Here is a 15,267-nt window from a genome sequence, read left to right on the forward strand (position 1 = left end):
CATCTACCCACCAGTCCTGGGGGGTCTACCTTTAAGAGGAGGGAGGGTAAGAAAGAGACAGAGACAAAGAGAGTTCAAAACAGAAACTGAGCTATGTTCTATAGCTAATTCAGCTGGTTTCATCTCAGCATAGGTACACCCAGCACTCCCTAAGGGAAGGCCTAACGGGTGGCCCACATTTTCATCAGCAATCATCTCTGCCACTTTCTGGTCATCTACAGATTTAAGACCACATAATCATCCCCCACGTCACAGAGTGGAGGGAGACGGGGAGGAAACAGACTAAGAGGATCCAAATCCCTTCTAAGACTTGTTTCTCCCTTCTCAGCAAGATTAGAGCAGTCAACAGCCGTCTGCCTATGTGTTCAGACCCAGCAGCCGGGGCTGCGCTGCCCAGTGCCGAAGGGCAGTGTCTGGGACCCTAGTCTGCGCTCCGAAGTGTAGGGCATACGATCCATCCGCCTCGTGGCAGTGAGCAAGCTGGGGACCCTACCACAGCCAGGACGGAAAGGCCAGGGACCCGCTTCCCGCAGCCATGCTGAAAAACAGTGAGAGGAGGAGGTCTTGGAGCTACCGGCCCTGGAATACCGCGGAGGGTACCGATGAACCCACTTCAGGGAACAGCCAACACCGCGGGAGCATCTGCTCCCTGGCAGCGCATTCCGGCTCCCAGGCCAGCATCCCACCGTGGACGGAGGGCAACTATAACTACTACATCGAGGAGGACGAGGACGGGGAGGAGGAGGAGCAGTGGAAAGACGACTTGGCCGATGTGGCCGAGGAAGACCAGCAGCCAGAGGAGGCCGCCCAGACAGAAGGCCGCACCGAGGGCTCCACGCTGAACGTGAACGTGGGCGGCCAGAGCTACCACCTGGACTGCGCGCAGCTGGCCTGCTACCCCAAGACGCGCCTGGGCCGCCTGGCCGCCTGCACCAGCCGCGGCCGCCAGCTGGGCCTGTGCGACGACTACGAGGCGCAGACGGACGAGTACTTCTTCGATCGCGACCCGGCCGTCTTCCAGCTGGTCTACAACTTCTACCTGTGCGGGGCGCTGCAGGTGTGCGACGCGCTCTGCCCGCGCCGCTTCCTGGAGGAGCTGGGCTACTGGGGCGTGCGGCTCAAGTACACGCCGCGCTGCTGCCGCATCTGCTTCGAGGAGCGGCGCGACGAGCTGAGCGAGCAGCTCAAGATCCAGCGCGAGCTGCGCGCCCAGGCTCGGGCCGAGGAGGCCGAGCAGCTCTTCCGCGACGTGCGCTTCTGCGGGCCGCAGCGCCAGCGCCTCTGGAACCTCATGGAGAAGCCCTTCTCGTCCGCGGCCGCCAAGGCCATCGGGGTGGCCTCCAGCCTCTTCGTGCTCGTCTCCATCGTGGCGCTGGCCCTCAACACGGTGGAGGAGATGCACCAGCAGGCGGAGGGCGGCCGCTGGGCGGTGCTGGAGCACGTGGAGGTGCTGTGCATCGCCTTCTTCACGCTCGAGTTCCTCCTGCGCCTGGCCTCCACGCCCGACCTGCGCCGCTTCGCGCGCAGCGCCCTCAACCTGGTGGATCTGGTGGCCATCCTGCCGCTCTACCTGCAGCTGCTGCTCGAGTGCTTCACGGACGAGGACCAGCGGCGCGGCCAGGGCTCCTCCCGGGAGCACGACCTGGAGACGGTGGGCAAGGTGGGCCAGGTGCTGCGCGTCATGCGCCTCATGCGCATCTTCCGCATCCTCAAGCTGGCGCGGCACTCCACCGGCCTGCGCGCCTTTGGCTTCACCCTGCGCCAGTGCTACCAGCAGGTGGGCTGCCTGCTGCTCTTCATCGCCATGGGCATCTTCTCCTTCTCCGCTGCCGTCTACTCCGTGGAGCACGACGTGCCCGGCACCAACTTCACCAGCATCCCGCACTCCTGGTGGTGGGCCGCGGTGAGTGCCATGGCCTTGGGCTTTCCTGCTCTCCTCACCGCCCTCCCATTCCTGCGTGCTCAGCTGCCTGTCTTCATCCCCTGATCTCCCCCTTGCCTTGCAAAAGGACCACCCCATGGCTGCCTCCAGCTAAGGAAAAACAGAGAGGGTTGTGGAGGGTTGGAAAGACAGACACTGTAGTCCAGTAAGTAACGATTTGACTTGGCCCTAAGAATCTCCAAATCTAGAGTTAGTTTTAAAACCCTTGCCAGGCAGATTTTAAGAATTCGTTGTTCATGTCTGTGGGAAGCTGCCTGATCACCATTCTTTTTTAAAAAATATATATTTTATTGATTTCTTACAGAGAGGAAAGGAGAGGGATAGAGAGTTAGAAACATCGATGAGAGAGAAACATCGATCAGCCGCCTCCTGCACACCCTCTACTGGGGATGTGCCCGCAACCAAGGTACATGCCCTTGACCGCAATCAAACCCGGGACCCTTCAGTCCGCAGGCCGAGGCTCTATCCACTGAGCCAAATTAGTTAGGGCCTGATCACCATTCTTGTTGCTGCTCATTGAACATCTGTTATCCTAAGTAGTTGATAACTTTATCTTCACCCAAGGTGGTGGTTTTGATCACTATTTCTATTTAAAACATGACAAGTTCGAAATGGTTTCTGTTTTTTGTTGTTGTGATTGTTGTGTGTGTGTTGTTGTTGTTGTTTTGTAAGGAAACTGTATGTTTATTCCGGAGAGGAAGTGAGACTTGGCTGAACACTGTCACCTTAACTGAAATCCCATTGGTTCTAGCTAAACTGAGTGAGTTAAGGAGCATCCAAAACTGAAACTTGCTCCAATGTCACGGAAACTCTTTCAGGACTGGAATTATTGCCTCATTTTATAGAGAGAAGAACTGAGGTGCAGAGAGTTTGAGTGCAGACACACAGCTAAATCCAGAGAGAGGACTGAGGCCCAAGCCAGTACAAGCGCAAAACCCACGCCCCTTCTACACCCAGCACCACCTCTTCCATGCGTTAGCTCGTCTGCAGGCCTTGAACAGTGAATATACTAGTTATTTTTGTCACTTCTTTCTGTAGTAGTTGCCTTTTCATAACAATTTATGCCATCTACTCTCAGACCTGCATTTCTGGGATGCTAGACTAAATCCCTGAAAAATCCCTGAAATCCTGGAAATGCTGATTGGGTCTTCTCGGGTCAATGAGTAAGCTGGCATGTGTGCATACGAAGAACTAGGTAAATTATATGGCTTCCATATTTTCTTTTTGTTGTTGACACTATTACAGATGCCTCCCATTCCCCCCCTTTGCCCACCTACACCTAGCCCCGCCACCCCACCCCAGCTGTCACCACACTGTTGTCTGTGTCCATGGGCTCTGCATATATGTTCTTTAGCTACTCTCTTCGCCTTCTTTTATCCAGACCCTCCCACTCTCCTCCCCTCTGACACCTGTCAGTCTGTTCCATATATTTTCTTAAGTAGATTATTATAATGCCTTTAAAGACATTAAGCAAATATAACCAGTTTTTCTAGAAAGTCGGTATTTTCAACATTAACATTGGGTATGTCAGAACCCAAAGTCTTGGGTGAACTATCTGAGATGAACCAACCCGGGCCTACTAACCATGCAGCTTGGTAGGATGGAAGGAAGATTTCTATTTCGATTCTTGCATCAGATCTGGTAATAATTACCTGTGACCCTAAATAATGAGCTGTGAAACCTCACTCCCTCACTCCCACCCTCAGTGTCCTCGGCTCTACAAGGGGAGGATGGAGAGCTCAAATGTCCTACAGCTTGAGAGCTCTCTTCAGTGAAGGGGTGGCGTTAGGCTCTTCCAAACAAGCTACCCAAAGGCCACTCCTCTGATCATATTCCAAACGACAAAAGGTCATCTCCATGGTAGGTAAACTGTAAGTACAGATGGAGCTGATAGAGAGTGATTTTTCCCCAGCAAATGACATTTACTTTGGAGGTGAGTAAGGTAGGCATGCTGATGATATAATTCCACATTTTAGAGAGCCAACTTCTCATTTATTCAGATATCCTAGAAGACTCGCATATATAGGCTGGACCTAGTGGACGCGTTAATATTTTAATATTAACCCACAAAACTTTTTTTTTACCTTTTGTATATTAACAGAAAGATTTTTATAAAATTTTTCTCGCCGATACTGGATTTTCCTTTTTTAAAAATTCCCTGAAGTGAATGCCCTTTGACTCCATTTAATTTTTTTTTAATATATTTTATTGATTTTTTACAGAGAGATGAAGGGAGAGAGCTAGAGAGTTAGAAACATCGACCAGCTGCCTCCTGCACATCTCCTACTGGGGATGTGCCCACAACCCAGGTACATGCCCTTGACCGGAATCGAACCCAGGACCCTTGAGTCCGCAGGCCGATGCTCTATCCACTGAGCCAAACCGGTTTTGGCCATTTAATTTCTTGATTGGCTTAATATACAATGATGTTTAAAACTTTCAAATGATACTCTTTTATGTTAGCTGAAATTATTTTACTCAAGACCAGTATTTTCCATTAATTGAACAATAAAAATTGAATCAACATCCAGGTTTTATCTCCAATAAATTTTACCAATGATTGCTTTTACCAATATGAGTTTTCTCTTGTAGCCTTTATCTCTAGCAGGTGCTATTTTCACAAACCAAAATTTGTACATTTCAACCTTACCGTTTCCCGACCTTAGCCTTTATCAATGGCCTTTGTCCATTTTATTCTCTGAGAATTATTTATACTAGTAAGAATCATTATGAATTAGATAAAAGACTGATAACTTGTATTTATTTCTAAACTATCTATAAGAGCAATTGCCCTTGAACATTCAAGCGCTGCTCTATTCCCCGGGACTAATGTCTTATTAACCCATTTCTTAATACTTCTGCTAACATTGCATATTGTGTACTAAGGGTTTGTATTCTCCGTAGAGCAAAGAGAAAGGAACACTGTCAAAATGATGCAGACAGAATGTCTTATTTCCTTATATGGATACAAAGTAAAAAGATGCAAAATATTAGGACCAATTCCTCAGGTTAACCCACAAAAATCCATCTCATTCATTCACTGAGCAAGAATTTTTTAGCACCTCCAGTGTGCCAAGCAGTATTCTAAACACTAGAGATACCAAGTGATAGAAAGAAGAGAAGATGAAGTTCTTTCACTTGTAGAGTGTATATTCTAATGGAGAAAAATTTCAGATATTTGTGTGTCTTGTATAGAATAATAGGATTGAGTCAACAATAAAAAAATAAATTTTAAAAAGATGAAGGAAAAAAAATAATAGGATCGAGAGTGACTTGGGTGGCAAAATCTACATCTGATGGATGGCCAGAGATGCCCTCTTAAAGAGAACATTTAGGTAAAACTTGAACCATGAGAAAAAAAACTCATATAAATATATATAACTAAACAAATGTGAGAATCAAAGAAGTGGAATCCTACAAGTAACTTTAACTGAATAGTCTCCAAGCATTGTATTGATCATACATCTCATAATTTAAAATTTTTGAGCATACTCCCATGATCAGTGTGTGTTTAGTTATTCATAAATTTTAAGCCATTTATTATCACAATAATATTGCTTCACAAACCACCCCCAAAACCCAATGGCTTAAAATGTCAAGCATATATTTAGCTAATGAGTTTGGGAGTCATCAATTTACACTGGTTTCAACTAGAAGGTTCTCATTTGGCCTCATATCTGATAGTCAGCTGGCTAACAGCTGGAATGAAGGAGGAGACTAGGCTAGATAGCTTTCATTCTTTAGCAGACATGTATCCATGGCAAAAGATGAGAGGATGAGAGAGAGAGAGAGAGAGAGAGAGAGAGAGAGAGAGAGAGAGAGAGAGAAATCATTGCAAGTACTGTATAAGCTTCTCTTTAATGTCATTTGCTCAACCCATTGGCCAAAGCAAGTCACAAGACCACACTCAGAGTCAAAGGGCAGGGTAGGTATACCCACCCACTATAGGAAAGCCCTATAAAATTATAGGCAAATAGCTTGGATGAAGGAAGATATAAAGAATTAGTTTCAGGAGCACAATCATTCTACTGCAGTAAGATATTCCTGCTCAAATATATTATACACCTCAGAAAACATACACTCACACTGAAATTTCAAGGATGAGGTAAAGAACGATAGGACTGATATTTTCTTCCACCATTCCAGTGCTATATCCCTTGCAGTATATTCACCCACATTAGATTCTCTAATCCATTCTTCTGTGCTTTTAGTGCTTCCAGACAACCCCAAATATGAATTACTTTTAATAATCGTCCCCCTCTCTCTGCCAAGGACCTTCCTCTGCTCAACTCTGGGTTTTAAGAGGAATACAATAATTTTCATTGCTGTGAATTCTCCTACAGCTGCAAAACAAATCCCACAAGGACACTCATGTCTGCAAACACTCGTGCATTTGGATATAAAATAGACCCGTCCCACTCAGCTGTCAGATGGCAGTTATTTGTGAGCGCTAATGTAATAGGAAACATATGTAAGATGCTAGCCTGTAGTACATCCACAATAAATAGAAGCTACCATGTTTGACTAGTTAATAGTCTTTATCACATGGAAGCAATAACCTTTGCTTCCGGATTCATTTGGGGAGAAATAAAACAGAAGTGATTCCTTCTCTACTGGGAGAGAGACTGTGGGACATACAAAAGGGTCAGCTGTTCTATCCTGGGACCGCTTCTGGGTGTTTAGATGAAGAGGCCCAGGCTTGCTGAGCTCTCAGGGTTGCCTGGTGTGGGAAATGCATGGCACAGCTCAGCAAGAACAATTAGCTCGATGATGAAGCTGTAATCATTGGCCTCCAGTTGTGGCTTTGTTTTCACGTAGAAAAGGACAAATGGGCCGTTCAACAAACCATTTCCTTCTGAGCTTTCAGAGCAAGTTAAAACTGTGGAAACCAAACAGGAAACTGTGTCATGAACTCATTCCTCCAGGAACCTACAGAGGCTCTTCAAAAAGAAAGTTTACCTCTGGCTGAGGTATCTGATAATTGAGCCCCAGAGACCTTGCTCCTCTCTTTGGTTTCCTAAAGTATGATATCATTTCCTTGTAAATGGGTGTACTTATGAGATCATTCAGATTTGTTTTATTTTTTTAATCTTTGTTGATTTTGAGAGAGAGAGAGAGAGACAGAGAGAGAGAGAGAAGGAGGAGGAGGAGGAGGAGGAGAGGAGAGGAGAGAGAGAGAGAGAGAGAGAGAGAGAGAAACAATCTGTTGTTCCACTTATTTATGCATTCTTTGGTTGGTTCTTGTCTGGGGATCGAACCTGCAACCTTGGCATATTGGGATGACACTCTCACCAAATGAGCTACCGGGTCAGGGCACTATATATTCTGTATTGTTATTGATTGATTGTATGCATGGAGGAGAACCATTTGGAAGGTGAATCAGTGAAGTTATACTCAAGAGAACAGTGCGGGTATTTTAAACAGGAAATTTGATTCAGGGAAATAGATACATAGGTGCTAGAGGGCTAGAAGCAAAAAGGGTAAACTGAGATAACCCAAAGATTGGCAAATGTAGGGAACAGCTGTCAGCCCTAGAACTGGGGGAACAAACAGGAGAAGGGAGAGTTACCAACCACGGCGTACAGAGGAGGAGCCTCTGAGCAGCTGTTGCAGGGACCCCTGAGGTAGCACCATGAGGTTGATGCCGAGTGTGCTGAAAGTCCCTGAGCCATAAATACCTGCTCTTACTGGAGGGTGACGCCAGAAGCAGCTATAGAGACTCCCATCTCCTCATCGCACCTTCCAGCCTCCCAACAGCGTCTCTCATTGGCAGAACACAACCAGAAGACAGTGAGCAAGGAAACTCTGGGATTGTAGTTTGCAGACTCCCAGTTGCAGAATTACAAAATACAGCTCAGAAGGGTGTCAGGCTTGGGACTGAGAGACAACAGGTAAATGGCCCAGCCGGCAATTCATGTTCTAGCTCCTTCAGAACTAGCGCAGGAGCTGTCAATGGACAAAGGCTACTAGGCACCTTTATGACTTTTGATCTTGTGGCTCCTGATTTGGGGGTGGTCCCCTTCTATCTCTTTAAACTATGCTCTTCCTGTTTGACCATTATGACTTGACTGGGACATGACAGAATTGTAGAGGGCAAGTGCCAGGTCAGCCGAAGATGCAGAGGGCATCGGATTATTAGCACCTTCATATGAGTATATTAATAGACTCCCAAGCTTGCTTTAGCTTTTGCACACCTCCTCCTTATTGTGCAATTTATGTACGTGTCAGACCTATAATATGTAGATGAGCTGGTTGTTCTCTCCCAGGTGGTCACCTATGATGTGATTCTAACAGTGCTTCCGCTGGTCAAAACTCTCTTTGAATTTCACTGAAGTACTATCTTCAGAGTCTGTGACATGTCCATTTGCTTCCTTCTAAATCATGCTTAATCTTTACCCTTTTGAGAGTAGATTCAATATTTTAAAATAGTCTAGACCCCTGAGTTTAATATTGGCATCTAAAGTTAATCCTCAAGATGAGGCATCAGATAACTGTGTCCTAATTGTGGCCCAGTAAGACCACTTGTTTCAAGGTCATTCCACTGAATCCTCTGTGCAGATTATAATCCTAAAGAGGAATTCCTAAAATATTTGTAGCAACAGTGGCAGAGGTCAGCTAAGTATAGCCTTTGAAGCTAAGTCCTTTGAAGGACTGAGGTATGTAATGATTTTAGCCAGAACATCGCCAAGGTTTCATACATGCCTAGTTCATGATGAAAGAAACATTCCTTGTTGAAGGAGAAATTCAAGTATAGCCATTCTACAGCTTTGGAGAAAAATTGGATGCTTGTCCTCCTTGTAATGTTTAGCAGGCCAAGATTTGCTGATTAGTGGGTGAGCTGCTAGGGGAAAGTCACATTCTGGCTTTCGGGACCCAGAGGCTAGGGAAAATATGTAAGTTTTCAATGGAATGGTAAGTTTCCAGTTTACAGAATAGCTGAGCCAGCCAGTTTTTCAGGATATTAAGATGGATTATAGAGCATTCTACAAACTGGATGAAACTCAAAAACATTAGGCTGAGTGAAAGAAGCCAGATAAAATTTCCAGAAGAGGCAAATCTACAAAGAAGGCAAGTAGATTAGTGGTTACGTGGGACTGGAGATGGGAATTCAGAGTAGTGACAGATGGGAACAAGCGATGTTTTGAGGTGATGGAAATGTTCTAAAGATGGATTTTAGTGATGATTGCTCAACTCTGTAAATTCACTCAAAATCATTTAACTGTACCCTTGAAACAAGTGAATTTCATATTATGCAAATTATACCTCAATAAAGCTGCTGTTATGTTGTGTGTTTTTTAAAAGATGGATTGTAGAAATTTTGGCCACATTTCCAAACCCAGTTGGTGCTAACGTGAGAACTCAATCTGCAAACTCATATGGGTCAGTCTGGGGCCTTCAATGTTTAATGCTCATCCAGGGAGAAATGGTTGGGCCTGTGGAACATGGAGAAAAAGTAACCTAAAGCCAAGGAATCCCAAGTTCCTCTTGGAGCCAAGGAGCACCCAGATCACCGGTTGAGTCAAATTACCCACAAAACCGACAAGGCATAAATTAGCTATGCATTTTGAACAAATTCTTCCACACCCGTCATACAGAGCCCCTAGCAGGAGAGATCTTCTCTCTAAAAATAGAGATCCAAGATATACAAAGATATTTAGACCATATTATGCACATCAAATATTTAATCTTCCTTAAGACAATTCGCTTTGCTTTTAGCTTTTCACTAAACGTTCAGCCAACAAAGAAAAAAGAAAGAAATGAAGTTGCTTTGGGAATGAAGCAAGGCCAGTATCAGGATTGACCAGAGGTTTAAAAAGGCACTTTGTCTCAATTCTTTTCCTTCCTCTGCATCCTATTCCTCCCCCCATCCTCCCCAATCCTGAGCCCTGGAAGGACTGGTTCACCTAAAAGCCTCAGCTTTGGCCTTTCATGGAAGCTTCCTGTTCTAACTCTACCCTTCTTGTCCCTCACCCTTATTATCCAAACTCCCTTTAGTCCTCCTCCAGGGAATGGAGACTAACCAAAAACATTCATACAGAGGTGTGAGCGATGCTGTTACTGACATATGTTCAGTTCTGACAGAGATCTGACTCAGGTTCTTTTACTTTTGCTGTGGCCAGTGACAGGACACACACACGCACACGCACACACACACACACACACACACACACACACACACGCATACTTGGAGATTAACCCACACTCTCAGTTGATCATGACCTCTCATCACCTTTGATCCAGAAGGTAGGAAAGAGAGATTCTATCCTGGAGAGAGTGTGTGCCCCAGCCAGTCTCCCTCGGAGCATTCTGCAGGAGCCAAGAGGGACCTGCTTCCACAGCCTGTCAGTCTAATAAGCTTAAGAACTAACATTATCGCACACAACTACTCTGTGAGGTAGTATTATTCTCCCCTCATTTCAAAAGTGGAAATGGAAGCAGCAAGAATGTAGATGACTTGTCCAAGTCACACATCTGAGAAGTGGATTTGGATCCATATAGCCTAGTGCCATACTTGTCACCTTAACCTAGTCTACACCATTCTGCCTCTCTTAGATGCTTGCTTGTGTTCTTCCACCTGAGGGAAGGACAGCCCATCCCTCAGCAGTGAGAGGTGGTGGGTCACCCGCCCCAAAGGGGAGGTGCAAGCTTTTTTTTAAGGGCTGGATGGAGCTCCTGTGCTTATCAGCTCCATCACATTTGCCCAGCTGGCTCAATTCTTTATTTCATTCTACCTAATCCATCACACTCATTCTAAGTTCAAACTGACCCTTACGTTATAAACAAAAAATAATAATAAAGTTTGCATTTCTAAAGTAAAGGCCATTTTGGTGCAAGGAAACAGGATGACTTCGCACATTTTACTGCCACCTGCTGGGAAATTGTGGCAACGACAACACAAATCCATGAAGCACACAGTGCCCCCTGGAGTTGTGCAATGCACAGTGTTTACAACTGCAGGCAGCAGCCCTGCCTAATGTAGCCAATAGTCTGGGGATCAAGGGAGTCTTAGTATATGAGGCATACAAAACAAGCCCCGAGAGATTTTCCTAGTTTTCTCTCTCGCTACCCTGACTGATAACTAATTCCATGGATCTGCATGTCAAAACGGAAGCTTGTCAACCTAAATAAATCTCTACTTAGCGGAATCTAAAGCACAGCGACAAGAGTTTGGGAAGAATTTCATGCAGAGTGAACTGTCTTTGGTTGGTGATGTCTTTAAAAAATCCCTTCACAGCATAATGAGAATATGTTTCTCCAAACATTTGCAATTAAAGCACCTTTGTATAAAATATCTCATTAGAATTACTTAATTCTGAAAGGTGTTATAATTGTCTCCATTTTAAAGATGAGAGAAGGACCACAGAGGAGGTTGTTTAGTGCCTTTTGTGTGCCTGACACTGTGTTAAGGGCTTGATAGTTGTTTTCTTACTTAGTCTTCACAAGGATCCTGAGAGTTAGGTAATATCCTCCTGTTTCAGAGGAAGGAACCAAGGCTGAGACTCTGAATGTTTTACCCAAGGACACTCGGCTGGTAAGGGTCGGAGTAGGGACTTGAACCCAGGTCTGACTGGTGCTAAGCCTGAGCTCTTTTCAGTATGTGTATCATTTAGGCAAACCCAGGGCCCCAGTCCTAAAGCTGGCCCTGGCTGAGGTGGGGGCAAAGACCAACATTTATTGAGCCCTTTCTATACCAGGGACTTTATACATGTTGTCTTAAATGCTCTTCACAACACCCTTTAAGGTAGGTATTCTTTCTCCTGCATTGTATATAAGAAAATTAGAAGTGGTAGTTAGGATTTAAACCCAAGTCTTGCAGCCCCAAAGCTTGTGTTCTTTCCATGACAGGGGTCCTGCAGGCAAATGTCCTGGCACCTCCTAGAGCTGCCTCCGTGGGGAGCTCTTACATGTGCACCTGCAGAGAGACAGATTACTCCCTGCCTATTCCATCCCTTTCTCCTCCTCCCTCACAGAGCTAACAACTCAACCCTGCCTTCCTTCCATACAGGTGAGCATCTCCACTGTGGGCTACGGAGACATGTACCCAGAGACCCACCTGGGCAGGCTTTTTGCCTTCCTCTGCATCGCTTTTGGGATTATCCTCAACGGGATGCCAATCTCCATTCTCTACAACAAGTTCTCCGATTACTACAGCAAGCTCAAGGCTTATGAGTACACTGCCATACGAAGGGAAAGGGGAAAGGTGGACTTCGTGCAGCGAGCCAGAAAAAAGATGGCTGAGTGCTTGGCTGAAAGCAACCCACAGCCCACCCCAAGGCAAGAGAATTAATGTTCCAGAGGCCATGTGGCTGGTAGATCCTGCAACCTTCAAGGCTTCCTTCCGCCTTCTCTTTTTTTAGCATCAGGTTTGCCCGTGAAAGGACAGTGAGGCAGACATACACAAAGGGCATTCATTTCACAGAGTTCTGCCTCAGGAATGTTTGTTTGAACCCAGACTCAGGCAGCCTCATACTGTGTCGTGTGAGAGTCTGATCATCCCAATGACATTGATATGAGAACTCCTTGGGAGGAGCGATATCTTAGCTTCCTCTTGTAGCTTCTCATGGCTTCTCAATAAATATTTTTGCACTTGAGTTGACTTGAGAAGAATTTCCTTACATTAAAGAAAGGAAATCCTTGATTTTCCAGAGAGAGGGAATGTTGCATCAGAACTATATGAGCCCTGGCGTTAGACCAATCTCAGTCGGAAGCCCGGATCTACCAGCTGTAGGATTTGGGACAAGTTACTTTAACTGTCTGAGCCTCAGTTTCTTCAACTGTAAAGTGTAGGTAATAAGAAACCACCTGTAATACGAGCATGGAGAATGAAGGTAGTATTTGTAAATGCTCAATAAATGGAAGCTGTTAAAACTGTTTGAGTTAGGGTACTGTCTAGTAGATTCTCTAGACCGATGGTTCTCAATCCAAGGAGATTTGGTCATTGTCCACCCCCTATCCCCTGGAAACTTGGCATTTTCTAGAGATGCTTTTGGCTGTCACCATGGTGAGGAAGGATGAGGGAGCTATGGCATCTAGTAGGCAGAGACCTGGGATGCTGCTAAATATGGACAGGACAGCCCCATAGCAAAGAATTATCTGACCCAACATATCAACAGAGAAACCCTGGTCTGCGGTTAACCTGAGAGCCCCCAGACTCGACCTGTGAAACAGGCTAAAGTGTGCTCATCGCTTCTCCCTTGATAGGAGCCCCCACATGTCCTCACCTCTCTAGGCCTCCTTTCCCTCACTTTCAACAAACAAACCAAAAAACTCTGCCTTTGGGGGGACTATTCTGGGCCGAGCACTGAACATAGTGAATTAAGTCGATGTGGCCCTCTACTCTGGGCTCTGTCTGTGGGTCAGAAAACCAGCTCCCAGAGGGTGTTAGTTCTTTCTCTCCCTGCCCGCTTTCCTCCTGATTTCTTCCTTTTTCCATAGGACTCCTGGGAATTGAAGCCCTGGGAATTAAAGGTGTGTTTGAACTGAGCAAACAGAGATTGGCCCAATAATGAGAAGTTTTGCTATGCTGACCATCCAACGTGTCTCAGGGCATGACTGGACCGATCATGCTCGTGTCATAAAAACAATCATTTTGTGTGTTCTTACAATTACAGGCACAAATACAGGTTGTATTTTATAACATATGACCTCATTTTACCTTTGATATGTCCCTAAATTCGGTATTACAGTAGGTCCTCGGGTTATGTCGGAGATCCGTTCCTATGCGATTTTCCCTGTAAGTCAGAACCCACCTACATAAGCACCTATGTCACTCACATGGAGCACATACACAGCAGTAATGAAGTGAAACAATAAAAAAATTTAAAAGAAAGATAATTCCTGACCTTTACTTGTGGTAAATAAATAATAAAAAACATAAAGCAAATATGTACATATGTCACAATGACGGACCTTTTTTTTAAAATAAATAAATGGGAGATGGCGATGTAACCACGAAATGACATACATCGAGTCCGATGTAACCCGAGGACTGCCTGTACCTTGTTTTTTATTCAAGAAGAAACAATTTTTCTTTTTTTATTGAGGAAGAAACAGAAGTTCAGAGAGGTTAAGTAATTCAGCCAAGTTGGCACAGTCAGTAAATAGGGAGACCGAGCTTCCAACCTGGTCTGTCTGATCCCTAAGGCCCTTGCCCGAAGTCTAAACGCGTGGTTCTCAAACTACATCAGCATTATCTGGGGGGCTTATTAAACAGAAAACTGAGCCCACCCCTAGGGTCTCTGATTCAGTAGGTTGGGGTGATATCTGAGGATTTGTATTTCTACCAAGTACGAGGTTATGCTGATGCTGCTGTCCAGGAACCACATCCTGAGAACCATGGTCTAAATCACTTCCCTTTGAATGCAAAACTAGGATGCAGCTGGAAAACCTAGGCCAGGTTGCCCTCCCCCTTACTCCCAAGTGCCCTGGCATCTGAAGGATGGACAGAAACCCCACTGTTTCTTGAAAAGTCACCTAGTTAAAATACAGAATGCGCAAGTAAATTTGAGTTCCAGATAAATAAATAATGTTTAGAAGTATGTCCCAAGAATTGCATCATATATACTTCCACTAAAAAAATTATCTCCTGCTTATCTGCAATTCAAATTTAAGTGGGCACCCTCTGTTTCCATTTGCTTCTGGGAGACAAAGCTTCCTCATATGGATGGAAATTACCCCCCAAATCCTAAAACCCCACCTAAACAGCAGGACCCTCCACCAAAGGGACTTCTCTCCCTCTTGCCAAGTAAGAGGGAGGAATTTTGAATGAGGCTCCTTGCCAGAAGGAACCATGGAAACAGAGTTACAACAGGCAGGAGGTCGGAACACAGTTTATGTAACCACCTGCCATGCTCAGGGCAGCAGCTGCCCCTTAAGGACAGAGGGAACAGGAAGGACTGGTGTTCATCACCCCGACCCCTGCTGGAGGCCCTGAGAGAATGACCCCAAGGAGCCCTGTAGAGGCGGCTCCCTGAGAGAGAGGGGGGTGGGGGTGCAGGAGGTCTTGGTGAGGAAGATGAACTTTTGCAGGTCCCTGGGAGGGGATCTGGTAAATGACAGCAGCCCCCACCTCCCAACCTCACTAGCCACATCTGTTGAAACAGCTGTGCTCTGCCTCCCAAGAGAATGAGACTGACAGACAGAAGGGGATGAAAACAAAACAAAAAACCAACATTCTATGAGCCCCACTGTGCGCCAGGCACAGAATCAGCATCACTTAATCCTTCAACAGCCCTGTGAAGTAGGTTCCAAGGTGATCACTTACAGAGGCTTAGCCACATTGAACTTGACATGATTTTGGGATCTGGATTTGAAACCTGGCTCTG

General features: G+C 45.5%; 1 protein-coding gene across 1 annotated transcript; it reads left to right on the forward strand.

Moving 5' to 3' along the window:
• The first annotated feature begins 535 nt into the window (after positions 1-535).
• On the forward strand, positions 536-12,230 carry KCNV2 (potassium voltage-gated channel modifier subfamily V member 2). Its single transcript, XM_070430161.1, has 2 exons — positions 536-1,903; positions 11,949-12,230. The coding sequence occupies exons 1-2, from the start codon at positions 536-538 to the stop codon at positions 12,228-12,230; spliced, it is 1,650 nt and encodes a 549-aa protein (XP_070286262.1).
• The last annotated feature ends 3,037 nt before the right edge of the window (positions 12,231-15,267 follow it).

This window comes from Myotis yumanensis, unplaced genomic scaffold (genome assembly GCF_028538775.1).
Source record: "Myotis yumanensis isolate MYYU_CA2020_CCGP unplaced genomic scaffold, mMyoYum1.0.hap1 SCAF_12, whole genome shotgun sequence".
Classification (NCBI taxonomy): Eukaryota; Metazoa; Chordata; class Mammalia; order Chiroptera; family Vespertilionidae; genus Myotis; species Myotis yumanensis.